Raw genomic sequence first — 22,288 nt, 5'->3', positions numbered from 1 at the left:
TTTTTAATAATGCGTTGGACAGTTCTTAACCCAATTTTAGTAGTGTCTGTAATCTCCTTAGATGTTTTCTCTGCTTGATGCATGCCAATGATTTGACCCTTCTCAAACAGGCTAATATCTTTTCCACGACCACGGAATGTGTTTTTCTACATGTTTTTTTAAGAAATAAGAAGCAACTTATTGCACCATTTGGGGTTAAATAACTTGTTGCCAGCTGAAAGATAATCGGCTATGCAGTAATTATCCAATAGGAGGCTCGTACGTATTTGCTTAGTTAAATCAAGGTGGTGACTTTTTTTTTTTTTGCCCAGGCAGTGTATATTAGCATATTAAATACAGAGGAATCGGGGAATCAGAGTCAGAAGTACCGGAAACTAAGGAGTCGGAGTTGAAGGATTTATATACCGACTCCACAGCCCTGCTACGTACTGTATAGTTCTGCTTTATTAAGTCTAGCTTGCTCTAAATTTGATTTAGGTAAGCCCACGCCTGTGCCATATAGACATTGCAGGCCATGACTGTCATACTATATGGACACTTCAATCTGTAGACTTAAAAATAAAGTCACATTTTTTATGCTACTTTTGGATAATAAAAAATAGTGAAGGGCTTGGAATAACAAGTCAGCTTTTCATATTGAAATACATATGCAGGGATGCTATTTGTATTTGGCCTTCTTCACAAGATCACCACCCCTAAAGTCTCCAAGTTTGTTTTGAAAAAAAAAATGCAGTATTTGACCCTCCAAAAAAATGCCTTTTTTTCTCAGTTGGAAAGAATATACCGTGTACCTGCTGTCAAACGACAAATGTTGTAATCAGTGGTGTTTAGGAGCTATTAGACTTGAATCTGAACATATACAACAATAACTGAAAAAAATATCACTAACTGCACACTTTTAATTCCTATATTTCATAAACAAGAGCCTAAAATGTAAATAGTTTATATTGTTAAGTGCTTTGTTGCAAGGACAACTGTCTTGAACTTTTGGTATTTCATTTAGGCTGACTTGATATTTCCAGTCATGTTTACTAGCAAACACCCAGAACTTTGTACAGTACATGTTAAATTATAATGTTAAAATTATATAAAATTAACTGTATAATACTGGTGTTTCATTTATATATTTTTGCAAACATACCCTATAACTGATTTAAATTGCAAAAAAGAAAGAATAAAAAGGTGTAATTTGTATTTTTTATTCCAAGCTATATTTAGCACAACTGTTTGTGTAGTAGTAACTTGCATTGGTCTCTTTGTATAGTGTAGGCTTTGATTTCTACAGCATTAGAACATTAGAACACTCTAGGTGAGAACAGGCCATTCAGCCCAACAAAGCTTGCCAGTCCTATCTACTCATTTCTTCCAAAAAAACATCAAGTCGAGGTTTGAAAGTCCCTAACGTCTTACTGTCTTCCACACTACTTGGTAGCTTATCGTTCTTTGTGTAAAGAAAAACTTCCTAATGTTTGTGTGAAATTTACCCTTAACAAGTTTCCAACTTATCTCCGTGTTCTTGATGTTCTTGATGAACTAATTTTAAAATAACAGTCTCGATCCACTGTACTAATTCCCTTCATAATTTTAAACACTTCAATCATATCACCTCTTAATCTTCTTTTGCTTAAACTGTATAGGCCCAGCTCTTTTAATCTTTCTGCATAATTCAACCCCTGTAGCCCAGGAATCAGCGTAGTCGCTCTTCTCTGAACCTTTTCTAGTGCTGCTATGTCATTTTTGTATCCTGGAGACCAAAACTGCACACAGTACTCAAGATGAGGTCTCACCAGTGCATTATAAAGGTTGATCATAACCTCCTTGGACTTGTACTCCATACATCGTGCTATATAACCTAACATTCTGTTAGCCTTCATAATGGCTTCTGAACACTGTCGGGAAGTCGATCGCTTAGAGTCCATTATGACTCCTAATCCTTTTCATAAGGTGTACTCTCGATTTTTTTCCGACCGCCCATTGTGTATTCATACGTAATATTTTTACTTCCTATGTGTAATACTTTACATTTACTGACATTAAATTTTATCTGCCACAAATCTGCCCACGCCTGTATGCTATCCAAGTCCTTCTGTAATGATATAACGGATTCCAAATTATCAGCTAATCCACCTATTTTGGTATCATCTGCAAACTTAACCAGCTTGTTACTTATTCCTATCTAAATCATTTATGTATATTACAAAATAGCAGCGGCCCTATCGCTGACCCCTGTGGAACACCACTCTTAACATCGGCCAGTTCTGATGAGGTTCCTCGCACCATCATCCACTGCTTCCCGTGTCTGAGCCAATTCTGCACCCATCGAAAAACATCACCCTGAGCTCCCACTTCTTTTAATTTGATGCCCAACCTCTCATGTGGCACCTTATAAAATGCTTTCTGGAAGTCCAGATAAATAATATCATGCTCCAATTTGATCATATCCTTTTGTTGCCTCCTCATAGAATTCCAGCATGTTAGTAAAACACGACCTCCCTCTTCTGAACCCATGCTGACTGTTCAGAATAACTCCTATCCTTGCCATGTGTTGCTCAATCTTATCTTTAATAATTCCTTCCATTAATTTTCCTGTGATGCATGTTAAGCTTACTGACCTATAGTTGCTTGGATCTGCCCTGTCACCCTTTTTATATAATGGGATGATATTTGCCATTTTCCAGTCCTTCGAAATCTCTCCAGTGTGCAGTGACTTCCTAAAAATGTGTCAAGGGTTTATATATGTACTCACTGGCCTCCTTAAGAACATGAGGATAAATATTATCTGGTCCTGGTGATTTGTTTGATTTCATCTTATTTAATCTGAGCAGCACTTCTCCCTTTACAATTTCCAAGGAGTTGCAGATGATATTTCTGTGCTAGAGTTTAACAATACTATAAAAAGACAGTGCTGAGAATTTTACGGTTTGAGATTATATTTAAGATAGGCCATATAAATATTGGTTCTGTTTGGTTACCTTAAGCTTAGCATAAACTTTTATTATTTTAACATTAGACAAATGTAGACTAGAACAGGCCATTCAGACCAATAAAACTTTCCAGTTCTTTCCACTTAATTCTTCTAAAATAACATCTAGTCTAGTTGTGAAGGTCCCTAAAGCCCTAGTGTCTACCCACTACTTGGTAACTTACTACTTATCTATGGTTCTGTGTCAAGACAAAATTCCTAATCTTTGTGTGATATTTACCCATAACAAGTTTACAACTGTGGCCCTGTGTTCTTATTGAACAAATTTTAAAGTAAAAATCACAATCCACTGTATTAATTCCCTTTATAATTTTAAACTCTTCAGACATGTCACCTTCTAATCTCCTTTTGCTTAAACTGAACAGACTCGACTCTTTTAATCTTTTCTTGTAACTCATCTTCTGCAGTCCTGATATCAACCTAGTCGCTCATTTCTGGACTTTTTCTTGCGCTTGTATGTCTTTTTTTGTAGCCAGGAAACCAAAACTGTACACAGTACTCCAGGTCAGGCCTCACCAGTGCATTATAAAACTTGAGCATAACCACCTTTGACTTGTACTCAACATGTTGTGCTATATAACGTAAAATTGTTAGCTTTCTTAATGGCTTCTGAACACTGTCTGGATTTTGATAGTGACAAGTCCACTATAAATCATAAATATGTAAACATAGATGGGGATGTACTTAATATGTGCCCAAGGGGAAATTAAAGCTTTACAGAGCCTCAAGAAAGGAAAAAGAAAAAAAAACATGCATAAAAGGGGGAGCTATCATGGCAGAAAGGAGAAGGAAGAAAACAAAAAGAATGAAAGAACTGGAGAAGAGAGTGAATGGGAATGGAGGTAAAAAAAAAAAGAGAGAAAGAGGGAGGCAGTGGCAGAGGGGCAAGGCAGCTGGCTGGAAGTCCCCGGGGGGAGTCTGTGGCCGACACTTAGGTGCTGATGTACATCACTCCAGCTGAGTGATCAGGGAGCTGGACTAAAGCAGTGCTCGATGGAGTGACTCGCTGCGCACGTTTGGGAGAAAGGCAGTGGGTGCTTCAAGGGTAATGAAAGTGTGTTTTCCTGTGGGGGAGCCATGGATAGCAGGGTCCCGAGGCCAGAAGCAGTGTGGTTCGGTGTGCTGTCCTGCTAAGAGCCATGGGCTGCAGGGACCCGAACCTAGTGGAGAAGGTTGGCCAAACTGCCAATTAGGCTTCTCCTCGGCTGCAAGGTCCAATTTGGGGGTAAGCTGAACAGAGATCCATTATAAAGTGATGCACCGGGGACATGATTTTAAAGGACAGTTTTCTGGCTGGGAACTTTAACCTCAATTTTAAAGGATTATTTATTGAACTAGTTTAAACCTACACTAAACACTTCATTTTTATTGTATTATTTATTTATGGTAGACTATTTGGACACTATTTATTTGATTTTAATAAAAGCATTAGCTTTCTTTTGCACCCCATGTCTGGTTGCATGTTTCCTCATCTGTCCAGCTCATCTGGGTTTCAGATGGTGGCCTGTTTAAGAGGCTCCCAAAGAAGAGTTGGAGCAAGGAGCTAACCTGCACCGCCACAGTGCAATATTGGCAAAAAATTTATATCGCCATTTTTTGGGACATTTAATCTAATTATTGTCAATTTTACATCCTTTAAAAATATGTTTGTAAAATGAGTTTATTGGAAACAACAGTTAAGGAAAACAGGTCTTATTTAGTTAAAACTGAAGTTAAATAACACAAAAACATTAAAATCACCATTCAAACAGTGCAAGAATGAGTAAACAATTTCAAAGTGCCCTTTAGGATTTACACAAAAATTGCTCTAAGACAAGCCACTTTTTATTATTACAGCATTTTAAACAGACACTTACCCTTAATGTAAACACGATATCAATCAAAAAAAAAAAAAAGAAATTTATAATTGAACTAGAGGATATGAACATTACAACCTGGATAAACACAAACTGTTCTGCTGAAAGTTGAATTCTGCAGCATACACGAGAGAACAAAAATCTAACATACTCTACTATGTTCATTCAAATACTGCATAGGAAAAAATTATAGCAGTTGTGAACAAGTTCTGCCATATATTGCAAAAAGTTACAAAAAACCCCAAACCTATAGTATTTTTGAATAAATTACTAACTTCAAGTGCTGTCCAATATTGCACAAAGATACCAGGAAAAAATACAAAATTGTAATATTCTACTGAGGAAACTTCAAGTTGTATGACATAAACACCAGTCTGTCCACAGCATCTTGCTTCAGAGCATCACAGTTACCTCACTTCATCCAGTGCTGAAAGGCCTCTCAGAAGGGGCTGCTTGAGGCAGGGATACACAGGTACTTTTTTGCAAGTTTCTCCAATTTGGGGAAATGTACTTACGTTTTCCACTACTAAAGTGGATATTCATCACTGTCACCTCGGGTATCATCAAGTAGGTCTTGATCTCTTTTCAATGGCAGTGTGCAGAGACCCGCATTCTCTGAATTCCTGTGTATGCGTACAGATAGTCACATGCATATAATATACATAAAAGCAAAGATAACTTTAACACAGGATACAAACTTAAGTAATTCACAGTCAAGGTTTTAAATTAGATTAAGAAACATGAAGGAAAAACCAAACAAAACCTTGAACAAAGAACACATTATTTTGTATGTTTACTAGGAATAAATTAGCCTGTGTACGTCTGATTCAATAACCAGGTTATTAACCGAAATCTGATTTCTAAAATGCCACATAAACCTTTATTCTGAATAGAGTACTCTGGTTATTGGGCTTTGAGAAACCTGATTATCAGAGGTAGATTTCACCACTAATAATTTGATTACGTGGCCATGTAAACCCTTAAAGGAGTTATTGTTAAGGATTTTGTGGTGTGTGCATGCTCTGTGCATGTATTTGCTTCGCAAACACTTTGAGTAGCCAAAGGAAAATGTATCTGCAGAATATCCAGAGGCAAATGTTCGGGTGATCGTGTTGTTCCTTCTCTTCACTAAATAATCTGTCTCAGTATTTCAAAAATCGATACATTTCTGTTGATGAGCTGTCAATGTCTGTATCTATGTTCCAGCATCACGTCCAAATGGCTGGAGCACTTTTCATGAAACTTGGTACACATTTTCCTCATTGCTTGACAAAAAATACTGTAGGGTGAAATCAGCTGTAACCCACCCCCTTCTGGATAGGGAGGGGGGTGATCTTGCAGTCTTGTATGCATGTTATCATCTAGGTGACACTCGGAACGACCACTAGAGGGTGTACTGGAGGCTACTGGCTGCATTCTTTGTTTGAGCGCCACCGCGCCCCTGTTGCTTTTGTAATTAAATAGAGTTCTACGCAAGGAAGTGTGTGTGTCTGTCCGGCCCAGAAGTGAGACGTAGAATCGGGGTGAGGGCTCCACCTCCGAGGAAACGCAAGCAAGGCCGGTACACCGGCAAAAAAGAAACATCTTAAGAAAGACAGTCACTTAGCTGCTAATGCATAAATAATGCCAGCACTTCGGCAACATGAATCCCTCTAGCAGAGAGATGCCCAGAGTAGTTCTGACAATTTAAATACTTTCTAGGATCCCATGCTTTTAACTGCACGGGCTTACACAGTTAGTATATACCAGGCAACTGCCAACATTCTTTATTTTTGAACAGCACTGCACCCCTGTTGCTTTTCAAGTAAAATACAGTTGGCTGGTTCTGAGCGTCAACTGGATGATAACATACATACAACACTGCCAGACAAGCACATTAGTGAGTCTTTATCCATCCATCCATTACCCAACAGGGTCACAGGGGGCACAAGGCAGGAAACAAACCCTGGGCAGGGCGCTAGCCCAGCGCTGAAAACCCACACAGACATGGGGAGAACATGCAAACTCCATGCAGGGAGGACCCAGGAAGCAAACCCAGGTTTATTGTTTGTTAATTACAAGACCGCAATACAAACACATTAGTGAGTCTGCATTGTTTGTTAATTTATTTTTTTTTTTAAAGTGCTTTTTATATATATTTTTCTCAAGCAATTAAAAAAAAAAAAAAACATCATTTTCCTCCTGGGCAACGCTAGGTATTTCAGCTTATATATTTTAAAACACCAGAAAATGATCTCTGACGTTATGCTTGTTTTCTGAATAGTGGAGCTGATGGTGATTTCATTTTTTTTTTGTGTGCAAAATAATGACATTGAAGTGTTTTTCTCAGTGAGAAGTCCAGAAGATTGCTTGCTCATATAAACAAAGATTGCTGAGAAGTCAAGTTTCTGGTTTTATTGGGTTATTCACATTTTCCTGATTATGTGTGTGCATGTAAACAGAATGAATGTTGATGTTACAGTCATCCATGATGAATAGGATAAGGAACAATATATAGGATTAGAATGGATTTCATTATCAGTTTTACAGCGATTCACTGAATGAATATCAACCATTCAATGGCTATTCAATTTGATAGACTTTCACACCACTGTAAAGTAAACACTAAGACGGAGGTCCTCTTTAATAAACTTTTCAATACTGTGTTATTTTAAATATATTAAGCTTATTGCAGTCTGTCCATTCATTATCTGTGAAGCATCTTACATTGACAAGTTGACCTTGATAGTGTGACAGGAATTTGCTTTGCAACACTACACCGCCCACATTAAAACATCAGTACTAATAACTTAACGTATACATGTAATGTTGGCTTGGTTGAGAACATTGACTGCATGCCACACATCTGCTTAATCTATCGCTGCAAAAATACTCTCAATAAAAAAGCAATATTTGTCGGTTAAATGGCTGAAATTTCTACCTGCTTTGACATGTGATGACAATTTTTTTACCCAGTCTAAGTACGGACTGAATTTAAAGAGTGGGTGTGGCTATTTCTATCTTGCCAACTCCTTTACGTCTCCAATTTTCAAATATTTAGCTGTATTTTCCAAATAAACATGTGACATTTTACTTTAACCACTTTTTCATTGAAGTTTAGTGAAAATTGCCAGCCATTCGCTAACAGAATATCTGTGAATGATTGTCAGTTTTGGCCAAAATCAACAGAATAAGACATTGATAAGTGTTGAGGATTTGATATTCACTCTCGGTTCTAGATGGGAAATCTGACTTACTGTATTAAAAGACCAGTGAAATCTACAGATTCAGATTGTGCAATTCTCAATAATGTATAATAAATATACTGTGCACTATGCACAAAGACTAATGTGGTGAAAGTTAAAATCACAAAAACTAGATTTAGTTTATATTTTCCCATTTTCATTCATTTTTAGTTTGCACAGTTGTTTTTCATTTTTATTTTAGTTTCAGTTAACAAAGTTATTTTTTCATTTAAAACGATTAACATTCTTTATAGTGCTTAATTAAATGAGCAGTATTTTATATTATTAAAAGCACTGCAATGTTTTGGAAATTGTTTTTCAGATTATTGCAGTTGTGTAATAAGGAATACAGTAAGTGATGCGTCATACAGATGTGCATTGCGTGGCATGGACAATTTTTTTTTTTTTTTGTGTTTGTTTACAATGAGGAGTGACAATAGTAGTGACATAGTGCTAGGAACTACAACGCTTTTATGAAAGTGAAAGCAAAACCAAATGCCCGAAGGAAGGGAGTAAGTATAGAGATAATGTTGGGACAAATTGAATCGGGAAGCAAAGTAGTGCTATTTGGTTTGAGCATAGCCCTAGCACCACAACAAGCTAACTCTGCTTGCATTCGTTGACATTATGGCTCTGAACCTGGTGCATTCTAGGGATGTCACAAGAACTGATACTTTGCTATTAAGTCAATACCAAAATTCAGAGAATGTAAGGATACTATATTTTTTACAGTTTTGGTGGTACTAAATGAAAGTCTATACTGCATTTGTGCGTAGCTGCAAGTAGCAGAATTACTTCAGGGGACGCATTACATAAAAAAACAGCAGTAAAAACTACATAATGTAATGACCTGGGAGTGCTAGGAGATGGAGAAATGGAATCTGCACTTTATGCCAGTCTGGTGCGGAGTGACCCCAAAAAGGACTATTGGAATCTTAAGTGGCCATTGCATCAGGCTGCTCGTGTCTTCTTTGGTGTCATGTGCTCCCAGCTAGTTTGTTCGTTTTGCCCACACATAAAGGCTGCTGAGCTCCACCTCTTTTTACTCTCCAGAAGTCAGGCTACTCATTTGCAATACTATCCCTGATACAAGGCCAGGGTCCACATTTCAGGCTCACTGGCAGACACACACCCAGACCGATGTGCTTTAGTTGGCTTCTCGAGGCATCCCATGTCCCTCTGACTTGTGCTTGAACACCCAAAGAATGGGTCCCTTTCAGGTTGGGACCCAATATCACTACAATATAAAAATGTCTCACACTGGTGACTATGTACAACACTGCATCAGCACAAGTTCATTAATGCCTTGATAGCGTATGAAGTAAACATCTTGAGTTGTTCGGGCTCATACAGGCACAAACATGGACAAACCTCGTATTTACCATTCAACTTTTGTTCTGTTCTGCCAGTAATACTGAAAGTGCTAAGCCAGTGCTTCATAGTTCACTACAGGTGCTGGTCATAAAATTAGAATATCATGACAAAGTTGATTTATTTCAGTAATTCCATTCAAAAAGTGAAACTTGTATATTAGATTAATTCATTACACACAGACTGTTGTATTTCAAATGTTTATTTCTTTTAATTTTGATGATTATAACTGACAACTAATGAAAGTCCCAAATTCAGTATCTCGGAAAATTAGAATATCAATTAAGACCAATGCAAAAAAAGGATTTTTAGAAATGTTGGCTAACTGAAAGGTATGAACAAGAAAAGTATGAGCATGTACAGCATTCAATATTTAGTTGGGGCTCCTTTGGCCTGGATTACTGCAGTGATGACCCGTTGAACGGCCGAAAAATCAGCAGTGCATCTGTAAATGTATGGGGGGCTTTAGGCTAGGTTCACAGTTCCCTGTAACAGTGGAACACGACACAATGGAAAGCGGTGCCGCACCTTACCTGTGCATTACATCCCATATAGTGACGCATACAGTCAATGAAAAGCATGCTTCATGGTTACTTGACATGTTCGTTTTGTGGTAACATTATGCACTGCATGCATTGGGCTTTATTCTTACAGTAGAGAAGTAGTTCATTATGACTGTTTGTGAATTGGGACATTTCAACTTACTTTTTTAATTCCCATTTAAATTTATTAGGAGTCGGAGTCGGTTAACTTTTTGCCGACTCCGACTCCAGGTACCCAAAATTGTCTCCGACTCCACAGCCCTAAATATTCAGAATACTTATATGTACCTAAAAGCCTGATTCCTCTTTCAGTATGATTTTTCCAGAGATTTTGTGAAACATTTATGAAATTTCATTACTTATTATGTTATAAGTGGAGATGTGATGCCTACGCTGATTGAAACACTTATCAAATGGCCATGGTGATTCAGAAATCTTTAACTGGTTTTAGCCTTTGGCATCATACAGAAAAGAATACTTCTGAAAGCATGGTTTTCAGGACCCAAACTTAATTTTGCAGAGAATTTTCACCCCATACAGTAGAACCTCTGGTCATGAACGTTTCCAAACACGTACAAATCGGGTTACGATCAAAAAGTTTGCCAAAATTTTGCTTCTGATCACGACCATACACTCTGGTGGTGAACAAAAACAGTGGTGGCCAGTTTCCCTACGCGCGTTTGTATGAGCCAATGATCTCCCATTCTCCGTTTCCATTTTTTAAAATTTATTTATTTATTTTTTTTGCATACACGGGGCCTAACGAAGTGCTCACTGTTACACCGCTAAATAGGCATGCATCGAAGTACATGCGGTAGTGTACAGTGCATCCGGAAAGTATTCACAGCGCATCACTTTTTCCACATTTTGTTATGTTACAGCCTTATTCCAAAATGGATTAAATTCCTTTTTTTTCCCTCCGAATCCTACACACAAACACCCCATAATGACAACGTGAAAAAAGTTTACTTGAGGTTTTTGCAAATTTTTTAAAAATAAAAAAACTGAGAAATCAAATGTACGTAAGTATTCACAGCCTTTGCCATGAAGCTCAAAATTGAGCTCAGGTGCATCCTGTTTCCCCTGATCATCCTTGAGATGTTTCTGCAGTTTAATTGGAGTCCACCTGTGGTAAATTCAGTTGATTGGAAAGGCACACACCTGCCTATATAAGGTCCCACAGTTGACAGTTCTTCATGTAAGAGCACAAACCAAGCATGAAGTCAAAGGTATTGTCTGTAGACCTCCGAGACAGGATTGTCTCAAAGCACAAATCTGGGGAAGGTTACAGAAAAATTTCTGCTGCTTTGAAGGTCCCAATGAGCACAGTGGCCTCCATCTGTAAGTGGAATAAGTTTGAAACCACCAGGATCTTCCTAGAGCTGGCTGGCCATCTAAACTGAGCGATCGGAGGAGGAGGAGGTCCTTAGTCAGGGAGGTGACCAAGAACCCGATGGTCACTCTGTCAGAGCTCCAGAGGTCCTCTGTGGAGAGAGGAGAACCTTCCAGAAGGACAACCATCTCTGCAGCAATCTACCAATCAGGCCTGTATGGTAGAGTGGCCAGACGGAAGCCACTTCTTAGTAAAGGGCACATGGCAGCCCACCTGGAGTTTGCCAAAAGGCACCTGAAGGACACTCAGACCATGAGAAACAGAATTCTCTGGTCTGATGAGACAAAGACTGAACTCTTTAGTGTGTATGCCAGGCGTCACATTTGGAGGAAACCAGGTACCGCTCATCACCAGGCCAATGCCATCCCTACAGTGAAGTATGGTGATGGCAGCATCACGCTGTGGGGATGTTTTTCAGCGGCTGGAACTGGGATACTTGTCAGGATAAAGAGAAAGATGACTGCAGCAATGTACAGAGACATCCTGGATGAAAACCTGCTCCAGAGCGCTCTTGACCTCAGACTGGGACAACGGTTTATCTTTCAGCAGGACAACGACCCTAAGCACACAGCCAAGATATCAAAGGAGTGGCTTCAGGACAACTCTGTGAATGTCCTTGAGTGGCCCAGCCAGAGCCCAGACTTGAATCCAATTGAACATCTCTGGAGAGATCTTAAAATAGCTGTGTACCAACGCATCCCATCCAACCTAATGGAGCTTGAGAGGTGTTGCAAAGAGGAATGGGCGAAACTGGCCAAAGATAGGTGTGCCAAGCTTGTGGCATCATATTCAAAAAGACTTGAGGCTGTAATTGCTGCCAAAGGTGCATCGACAAAGTATTGAGCAAAGGCTGTGAATACTTATGTACATGTGATTTCTCTGATTTTTATTTTTAATAAATTTGCAAAAACCTCAAGTAAACTTTTTTTCACGTTGTCATTATGGGGTGTTGTGTGTAGAATTCTGAGGAAAAAATTAATTTAATCCATTTTGGAATAAGGCTGTAACATAACAAAATGTTGAAAAAGGGATGCGCTGTGAATACTTTCCGGATGCACTGTAGGTATTGTGGGATGAAAATGGACAGAGAACATTCCGAAACTGAAGCTGCAGCTGACAATAAAGCTGAACATGATGACACAGAAGAACTTTTGCCTGGAGATACTTTGGTTTTAAAAGGTCAGATGTGGACCATTACTGTATGTTCAAATGTGTGAATACTGTTTCTATACTACTGGATAGCACTGCAAGCCAAGTTGTACTTGTTTCATTTTTTTTCCAATACAGTGTAATGTACCTGGGTACTGTGCAATAGTGTGACGACATGTTGACTTTATTCTCGACATTTCTACTTTATTCTCGCCTTTTATGTCAAGATTAAAGTTGAACATCGTAAACTAAACTTCATCGTAAAATGAATATTTAATTTACTAGATTTTCTCAACATCCTCTGGGTGTGGTGGAAATGCTGACGTCCAGGGCTTTTCAGGCATCCGGGCCCCCCCGGCGGTGACCCACGGGCCCCTATAGGGTTGAGCTTCAATGCTCTGTTCCTGTGGTCCCCATACCAACCAGGGCAGCTGCCCCCTTGTGGTCCGGAGGAGGCATAAATCCTTCATCCGTTCCTTCCGGGCGTCCCGACTGGGTACTACCCCCAGCCTCTCACCACAGTGCCCCATCACCAGCTGAGACCCAAAGGGCCAGTGGCCTATCCCACGAGGGCAGTTCTCCCACGACGGGGAGCCGACACACTCCAGTCCAGGGCCCGGTCCTGCAAAACATAAGCTGGAACAAGGGGTGGGAATGTCGCCTTGATGCCGGTTCCTCCTATTTTTCTGGGACGCCATGACAGTTTGGGTCTCCCTATGGGAAAGGAATAGACCCGTGCTGCCTGTGTCCCTGCAGAGCGGCGTGAGACCGATGCTGGCTCGGGGCATAGGGCTGTTGGACACCTGTCACACATCAGCCGTTGTCCTGACTGCCCTCTCGCTCTCCGCCCCAGCTGCTCGCCACAGAACGTATTTAAATGTCTGGGAGGTGGTCATATAAACAGTGTAAATTGTCAGCAGACAGAATAGATGCTTTCTGTGTTTTGTGTGTGATTAGGCAACTTCTTGCTCCAGTCAAGATACAGGTTAAATCTTTCATTAACTGTGACATACACTGCATGTGTGAGCTATGCTCCTGAGTAGGGTATTCACAATGGCCTGATTCAATAGCGATTTTTATCTTGACTGAGTTAGCGTGCACTGATATATTTGACATGCTGACTTTTTATTAGAGATTAGTTAACCATGCATAGAGCACATTAATATAATGTGACAAATTTAAGTAACACTTGAAGAATGTCTACATAGTAACTTCATAACATATGCATAAGCATGGAATAACTTTTAAGGAGAAGTACTAGTTTAGTAATGAACAGTTAACATCAGTATTTGGAAGATGTGGAACAAACTATCATTGCTCTTTTTAAAAAAAAAAAAAAAACTCAGCAGTGCACCCATTCAAAATTCAACCTTAATTTAGCCGACAGTGCACATATTATTGTGGTGGTCTCTTTTGTTTTAACACAATGCATTGTCATTTGCTTTATAAAACATCCATATTATCTTGTAAATAATCTTATAATCCAATATTGCTTCTTAAAAATATTTATTATTCAGTAAAATGTGTTATGAATCTTCATGTAGACAATCTTCAACTAAACTGTTAGCCAAATTTATTCTCATACTGGACATTTTAACTAATTCAGGATTGTTTTAAAATTAAAGATACAGAGGGAAGATTCATGTCTTTCTATAATTGTACAAGTTATAAATATCTTTAGTTGCTCAGTTTTAGCAGTCATGTTAAGTCTTGAAAATATGTCCTCACAGTTCCTCCTTGGCGAAAAAAGAAAGTGTTTTAAAATGAGTATCTGGTGCTGATGCTTGTTGACAGTGGCACTGGATGATTGGAACATAAACGAAAGAACCAGCCATCGTGTCTAATAATGTTACTAATATGCTCCGTGCGGTATGGGTTGTTTAGCTGCTTCATGTTTGTGCATACACTCACTTTGATATCACAGGCTGGTCTGAAAATTCCAACAGTTGCCCGCTGTGCCGGTTAAGGCGCATTACAAACTTTTTCCATTGTAGCATTACAGCTAGCCACATGACTAAAGAGAAGTGATGTTTATTGGACTTACCAGCACACAAACTTGTGATTGATGTGACCGTGTGGAACAGTGCATTGTAAATGCTAGAAAGGTGTTTGGAACAATAGCCAGTCATCTCAGAAGCTCTACTTATAAGCAGTGAGATTGCTCCTGGGTGTGACTGGTATTGTCTGCAACATAGTGCTGGGCATTATGACCAAAATTCTATATCACAGTATTTTTCAAAATTATACCAGTTTCATGGTATTCAACGGTATTTTTTTCCCCATGCATGAGTGGATGTTAACCACATTTTCCACTGCAATTACTGCAGTAGATTGGCTAAGTATAACCTATTCCACTGTCATGAGAATCGTACAAAAAAAATATTTTAATGTGCACACAAGTATTAATACAGGTTTGCAAGGCCCCATAAAGTGATAGTTTTCAAGGGGTGGCACTAATGAAGAGAAGGAATCACATTGCATGACAGTTGCAGTCAAAATATAGAAACTTTTTATTGAACAGATTTAGCAGACAACTTAAACTAAAATTTTGACAACATATTTTCAACCATCCAAAGAGAATTTTAGACTTAATAAAATATCTAGAGGTGTTTGTCAAAAGTTGTATTGCACTGAACATGTCTTAGAAAAGAAATAAATAGTAAATATTTTTTGTAAACCAAGTACACTTTCTGTTAATGTTAACAATCTCTGTTAATCTTCCATTAATTTTGGTAGTATCCATTAAGAATTATTTTTCAACTAAAGAAAATAAAAATAAATTAATAAACTTAATATCAAGATAAGCTAAACAAGAAAAACTGATAATGACTATAAATTAAAATGGTGCTGAAAACAATGTCCCCTTCTTTGTTATACAGTGTACCTCTGGTCATGACCGTAAAAAAAAAAAAAAATTCACAGCACCTCACTCATTCAAAATTCAACCTTAATTTAACTAACATATGTATTGCAACATCAGAGTCCACACATTATGGGGTGTGGTCTCCTTGTTTTAATACAATGCAATGGGATCTACTTTATAAAACATCTATATCATCTTGTGAACAATATTATTATAAAATAATCAAATATCGCTTCTTAAATAATAAATGTTATTCAGTAACCTATTCATATATTAGAATCTCCATGTAGTCACCCTTCAACTAAACTGTTAGCCAAATTTATTCCCCTATTGGACATTTAAAATCTTGAATTAGTCAAAAGTAAAGTTACAGTGAGAAGACTCGTCTTCCTATAATTTTACTAATGGTATAGTAAGAAGACTTGTGTCTTCATATAATTCTACAAATTACACATCTTTTGTTGCTCACTTGTAGCAGTCACATTAATCAATCTTGAAAATGTGTCCTCACAGTTCATTCTCAGACAAAAATTTTCAATTGATGATCTAGAGCTGATGCTTGTTGATAGTGGCAATGAATGTATATTGATTAATCTGTTGATTATTTTGACGATTAATCAATTAGTTGGATTATTAAAAAAAGGTCCAGATTTATATTCATTTTTACCAAAAATCAGGTTTGTGTAAAAGATTCACAAAAGTATTTTTTAAAAAATGAACTACTTACAGATATTTTAAACAAAGTATATTAGGTTTTATAAAACATTTGTTTAATAAATGAAAATCAATATTAATAAATAAAAATAGTAGCACTTCTGGTTCTGGTTGTGCAGTGAACACACACAATTTCCTTAAAAACACAAACGTTTTCAATAAATTAAGTTAAACTGGCAAAGTGACTTATGCATTTATAATCACATTAAATCAACACTTCAAAATTAAACTCGTAATTTAAGTTATAAGGTTTGTTTTCTTTTTTGCATGTGGCACCATCATGACTTTATGACATTCATGAATTTCAGTACAAGTTGTCATATATTTGGCAAATGTCCAGAGTATTTTTCTTTTGCAGCCAAAAAAGTTATTTCATTTGCGTGAAACTCAGTAATCCATTTCTTGTGTAATATGCAGAGTTTATTTTAATTAAAAGTTCTCTTTACATCATCATACTTACATTTTTGTGTCTAGATACATTTTACCACAGTCAACACATTGTGCCTGCATACTCCGTGTAATTTGCTGTTGGTAGTGTACTGTTAGATTTTAGCGTTTGAAATGGTGTGATCCTTCCACAAAATCTGTTTTACTGATTAGTTTAGGCTTTCTGCAGTAGTACTTGTGTATCATTGCATCTTCCTACAGTTTGTACAAAATACAGTTTTAGTCTGATAGTCAGCTAATCCGAAACTTTTGCTTTTACATCCTGTTCCTAATTTTTGACTTGGAATGAGCGCAGCTGAAAGGTTTTTCTTGATGTGTTGGGGGATTCACATTGTACTCATAGCATTTTTCTGTCTGTATGGTATTGGAGTTTGTTGATTTTCTTTGCACACAAGACTGAAAGAAAAAAAAAACACTTTTGTGTTCGGACAGGGACGTATTGTAAGTTTCCTCCCATCCATATTTTATATACTCACATCCACACTAACATTACACATGTATGCAAGAGTTGCAGCACCATAACTTAGCAGAGTAACATTTTTGGTCACCTATCATGAAAAGCTTTATTCGTACTATAGAGAGCTGAACTATGACTCAAAATATTTTTCACTTCAAACCAAAATTCATGTCATTTCTAGCCTTGCATTCATGTTCATGTATTTGTATTATTTAATGCTAAAGTAATATTCAGTTTACTGGGATGACAGCACGTCTTCCTTTTCCACAGAGCCTGTAACGGTATGTTTCTTTTTCAAATATTTGTGCATCAAAGTTGTTCTTTAGTTCCATACCAAGTCAGAGCTACACATTGTGCAACTCGCAGCCTTTTTTTTACTGTGTTCAGAACAAAGTTCTGCCAAACTCTAGTAGTCACACTGTCTTTTCTGCTACTTGGTTACCAACTGCCTTTTTCCAGATGTACTCAACTAAATTAATAGTCACATAATTGTGCAAAACAATGTTTTCCGCCTAATGACGTAATAAACTAATCACTGAAAGTCATTGTTGTCAGTGTTATTAATATTCGATTATTTTCAATTAAATTCGATTAGTTGTTACAGCCCTTGTTGGAAGGAATGGAACATATAAAAAAAGGGAACGGCCAATGTGACTAACAATTCCTATGATCCTTGTGGTATGCTGGCTGCTTTGTACACACATACACTTTGGTATCGCAGGCTACTCCGAAAATTCCAACAATTGCCCGCTTGCTTTGCTGGGTGAGTCACGCTGCAAACTTTTTCCAGCATAGCAGTACAGGGTGGTCCAGATCTAATTATGCAGATCCGGATAGTCTGGATGACTTTGATTTATGCGTGGACGTTTCCAGTTCGGTGCGAAGACGATTCTTCATGTCGTCAGTTCGCACACTTCTCGATGGTCCGGGATTTTTTGGGTGATTTTCTATGTAATAAACTTAAGTTATAGTGTAATGAAAATTGCATAATTGGATCTGGGCCACCCTATACAGCTAGCCATGTGCTTAAAGAAAAGCAGGGTTTATTGGACTTGCCAACATACAAACTTGTGAATGATGCGGTCATGCAATGGATCATTGCGTTTGAAATGCTTGAAAGGATTTTGGAATAACAGCCAGCTAGCCAGCCATCTCATCAGCTCTGTATAGGCGGTGAGGTTGCTTGCAGTGTGACTGGAATATGCTGCACTTTTCTGCAACACATCCTGTCATTTCTAATGCAGTGATAATTGATTTGTCACATAGGAATCTGCAACCCTGGATGTTCGGCTGTCCCAATTTAGTGCCACTAACCTTAGAGACCCAGCTATACTTTGCTTAAGATCTTCATAAATACGATAACTTTACTCATTTGGTTTCTGTTTGGTATAGCATGCCGCAGTTCGAAAACCTGTATGATCTGTAGAAAACCCTTATTTTCAAAAATGGTGTAGTGTCTCATATCTTTACAGATGAAAACTGCTATAGATTGTTGTTTTTTGAGCACAAGTCGAATTAAACAGAAGCTTGGAGCTACATGCCGTCTCCATTGTAGATTGTTTAAGCTCTACTTTTTTAGATGTCGACTGAGATTACGTTTATGGATGATTTTGGGATAAATGATTTCTCAGATTTGTTGTCTTGCAGCAATACTTGTGAGTTGATCAGCTTAAATTTGGCTTTTCTTTTGTCCAGTTTTTCTTTATGATGCACCATTTGAATCCGTAGGAAGTCCACTCATCTTCATAGGAAGTCCACACATCTCCAAGTGTTGAAGGTGCTGATTTCAGTGGAAGAGAACACACCATTTTATGCAATTCTACTTGCAGCTGGACCTTTCTCATTCTATGCGAGGTAGTAAAGTGCCCTTTTTGTGGAGAAAGCTTTAATAAGCACATTAGCGACCTCTACTGGATTGGATGCCAAAAAAGATGATAAGCAAAAAATCTACATATAGTAATTGAGCAGGATAGAGATTCACAAGACCAGTAGACTGAGGGGCCCACTTGTCAGTCTTGACATATGAATGGGTTATAGACAAAGAGACAAACTTATACTTACAATAACATACATACATACAGTAACATACATCAAAAGACCCAGAGCCATCATCCCAGACCAGTAGACTAAGGGGCCCGCTTGTCAGTCTTGTCAAAGGATCAACCCTTTTAGCCTTTCATTTACCGGCGGTGCGCGCTGTCCCCACGGTTGAGCCTCCAAAGAAACTTAGGGCGGAACCTTCCTTATATACTAATTGAGCGCCCTTGCCCAAAGCGGCTTACGTGTAAGCAGTGTATACAGAAGTGATTAGTTTCAGCACACACACCTTTCCACGGACGCTGTGTTGTTTTGCACTTGGTCCTGATGATGACACACCTGGTACCAGGAGGCACACAAAAATAAGAATTGCGAGTGAAGCCCCTTGAAGTGAAAAACAAGTCAGCATGACCCTCTGGCCATATTCCCAGTACTTTTCCTTCTTGAAGCTGGTTTTTGCTGAGCACCAACGCCCATCTGCTCTCTTTCTTTAGAAAAATCCTTCCATTACACCTAGTGACAACTCACACAAGACCTCAGAGCTGCAGTGCTGCTTTATAGCATATTTAAGGCACCCATGTTCATGTAAATCATTTTATTTATTTAGGTTCTTCAGGTTTAATGGTTTTAAAAATGTAAAAGTATTGTGCATTAAATTTTTTTTTTTTTTAATTGGATGGGCTGTTTTATCAAAGTATAATAAAGTGTCATTTTTGTAATATAAAAAAACAATTTGTGACCTGTTTGCCCACTGTTTTTGAACAGGGATTATGACGTTTTTTAATTTTTCTTCCATGTAATCCAAAGGTTTGTTTGTGAATGTCCTTTATTATTAAGGTTGATAATAATATAGATTTGTCTTTAGAGCCAAAAATAGTAGTTGGTGTTAATGGACAAAAAAAAAATTATATTGCATTTAGAACATGTTGCGTTCATGTATTAATTATATTGCATACATTAATTTTTGCATAATTTTAATAAGATTCTGCACAGCTCTTAGACTATTATGTACTGAATACTTGTGCTCTGTTTTTGTCTGTTTAAATAATTGCCTTGAACTTTTGGTACTGCACACTGAAGTAAAATTTTCTTTTTCAGGAGCTGGAGGTGGAAGCAACGATGTACAGTGGTGCTTCTGTCAGGTCAAAGGTGCCATTGATGATGATGTTGCTGAAGGTATGTTTTGGTGAAAACTGGAATAAAGCTTTCTTGATGTATTCAGAATTTTTAGGTCTGTTTGGCTGCCAAAGCTGTATAGTTTCTACTACGCTTGATCAGTTACTGTCAATAACTCCTTATACACCTATCTTTGCACACTATATGTATTGACAGAAGTTGAAAATCAGTTAACTGGAACTTGTGTTTCTGAATATGTGTTAAAGCCTAAAAAATGTGTGCAGTCTTTTTATTTTTCTTTTAATTTTTTTTGTTGACATACAGGGTGAGTCAAAATTATGTTAACATTAATGGTACTGCTATGTACAAACTTATATACAATTGTTGTGGATAATTTATGTGCCACATATGGTACATGTGTTGAACAGAATGGCTAACAGGTTAAGACATTCCTGTAAATCGTCTTGCACATATTAAGTATGTTTTGTGAATAAATTGTTTCTGCCATTCAAATGTTGACATTATTTTGACTCACCCTGTATTACAATTCAGGATTTGCAAAAATAAACTATGGTAAGAGAAATTTTATTTAACTAATTATAATTTTAAAAATAAGTAAAAAAAATAAACATTTCCAGTTTAAAAAAAATAAACATTTCCAGTTTCTTTTTAAGAACAGGAGCATTGTGGCTGTGCAAAATGTTGGTGATTTGTGTTTTTGGAGATTCATTTGTAAGAACTTAAGAGCAGGTATATAGCCATTTGACTCAAGCACAAAAATCATGGTGGTGATAATAAAAATTTTAGCAACCAAGATTAAAAGAAAAATAAAAGTAAAACTGTAATTTCCACCAGTAACACATATTAAAAAGTATAAAGAGCTTGTTTAAAGGCATGACTCTAAACACACAGGTTGGTTGGGATGAAAATCTATAACTAATATGGTTCCCAAGCACTGAACTTGAAAACCACTGAGTGAATTAAGAAACTAAGCTGGAACAAGTACTTGCAGCTACTGTTTCTCACCGAAACAGTAGTTGAGGGCTTTAGCTATAGTATATGAAAGAATCTGCATGTATACTATTAGTAACTTGGAAGTGTATAGCTTATTAACACTAGAATTACCAGAGCCTACGAAAAAACTCGAAAATCCGTCCCACCTTAAACCGCTTCTTAAAATCGTTCACAGCTCTCCAACAGCGTGGCACGGACATGTCTGCATGCACTTTTTGTGGCATTACACATGTATTTTTTTAAGCATGTCCAAATAAATAACATTCAACGTTTTGAAGAAGTCATTTTATGACACGATTTACCTTAATTTACTTACTTCCTAAAGCCTAAAGTCACAAGTAGTGTGCAGAGGGCATACTCAAAACTGTGTGTAATGCCACGAAAAGTGCCTGCTGACACTTTAGTATGCAAGCAATGGTATGTGCATTCTTGCTTCGATGTAGAAGGGAGCTGAGTTTACCTCTGTTACAGCGCGTCTATGTGAAAAGATGCGGGGGTGTGGTGTGTTTGGGCTCGTGAACGCGGCTGAGATAATAAAACTGACTAAAAAAACCAAAGCTAACCTTTACAAGTATCATAAATTACACCGGCTGTTACAGACTGAAATCAAATGTATGTTTTTATTCTAAAATAGTAAGACTAAGAGCAGTTTACTTCTCAAAACGGAGTAGTGCAGGATCGAACTCGCGACCTTTTGATCCCCAGTCGGCAGCTGATTCTGTGGCGCTACGGAGGCAGTCATAATAAACGGGTGTCAATGTCGCTTGTTAAGGCAGCTTTTTGTTTCTGCAGGTATATTTTTGAATAAAAGCGCAATTGTGTTAGATTTGTAGCTGTTGTGAAAGTTTTTATTTGATACTTCAGGCTTCATACATTATATAGTTAATATGCCTACATTTTGTCATCTACTAGTAGAATATAAAAAATGTTTGTTTTAACAATGTGTTTACACAGATTACTGTAGAAACGGAACAGAAATGTGTGTGTTCCAAACAACAATCTATTACTTCCACTTCACTCACAGAAAATCAATCAAGGCATGAGCTGGGAGAAGTTTGTGCACGTTCTAAGTCAGTGGGGGGATGGAATAGCCGGCTGCTTGCCGCCTGATTTTTATCAGCA

At 37.6% G+C, this 22,288-nt stretch overlaps 1 protein-coding gene across 2 annotated transcripts in view; it reads left to right on the top strand.

The window, feature by feature from the left end:
• The window catches only part of LOC120539532 (serine/threonine-protein phosphatase 2A 55 kDa regulatory subunit B alpha isoform), a 158,946-nt gene that overhangs the window by 7,698 nt on the left and 128,960 nt on the right, over positions 1-22,288 (top strand). For both annotated transcript variants that reach the window (XM_039769680.1, XM_039769682.1), the window contains exon 2: positions 20,135-20,212. In XM_039769680.1, the coding sequence (XP_039625614.1) occupies positions 20,135-20,212 (78 nt within the window). The remainder of the gene's footprint in view (positions 1-20,134; positions 20,213-22,288) is intronic.

The sequence above is a fragment of the Polypterus senegalus genome, chromosome 11 (assembly GCF_016835505.1).
Source record: "Polypterus senegalus isolate Bchr_013 chromosome 11, ASM1683550v1, whole genome shotgun sequence".
Lineage (NCBI taxonomy): Eukaryota > Metazoa > Chordata > Cladistia > Polypteriformes > Polypteridae > Polypterus > Polypterus senegalus.
This window is presented reverse-complemented; position numbering and strand designations above follow the sequence as displayed.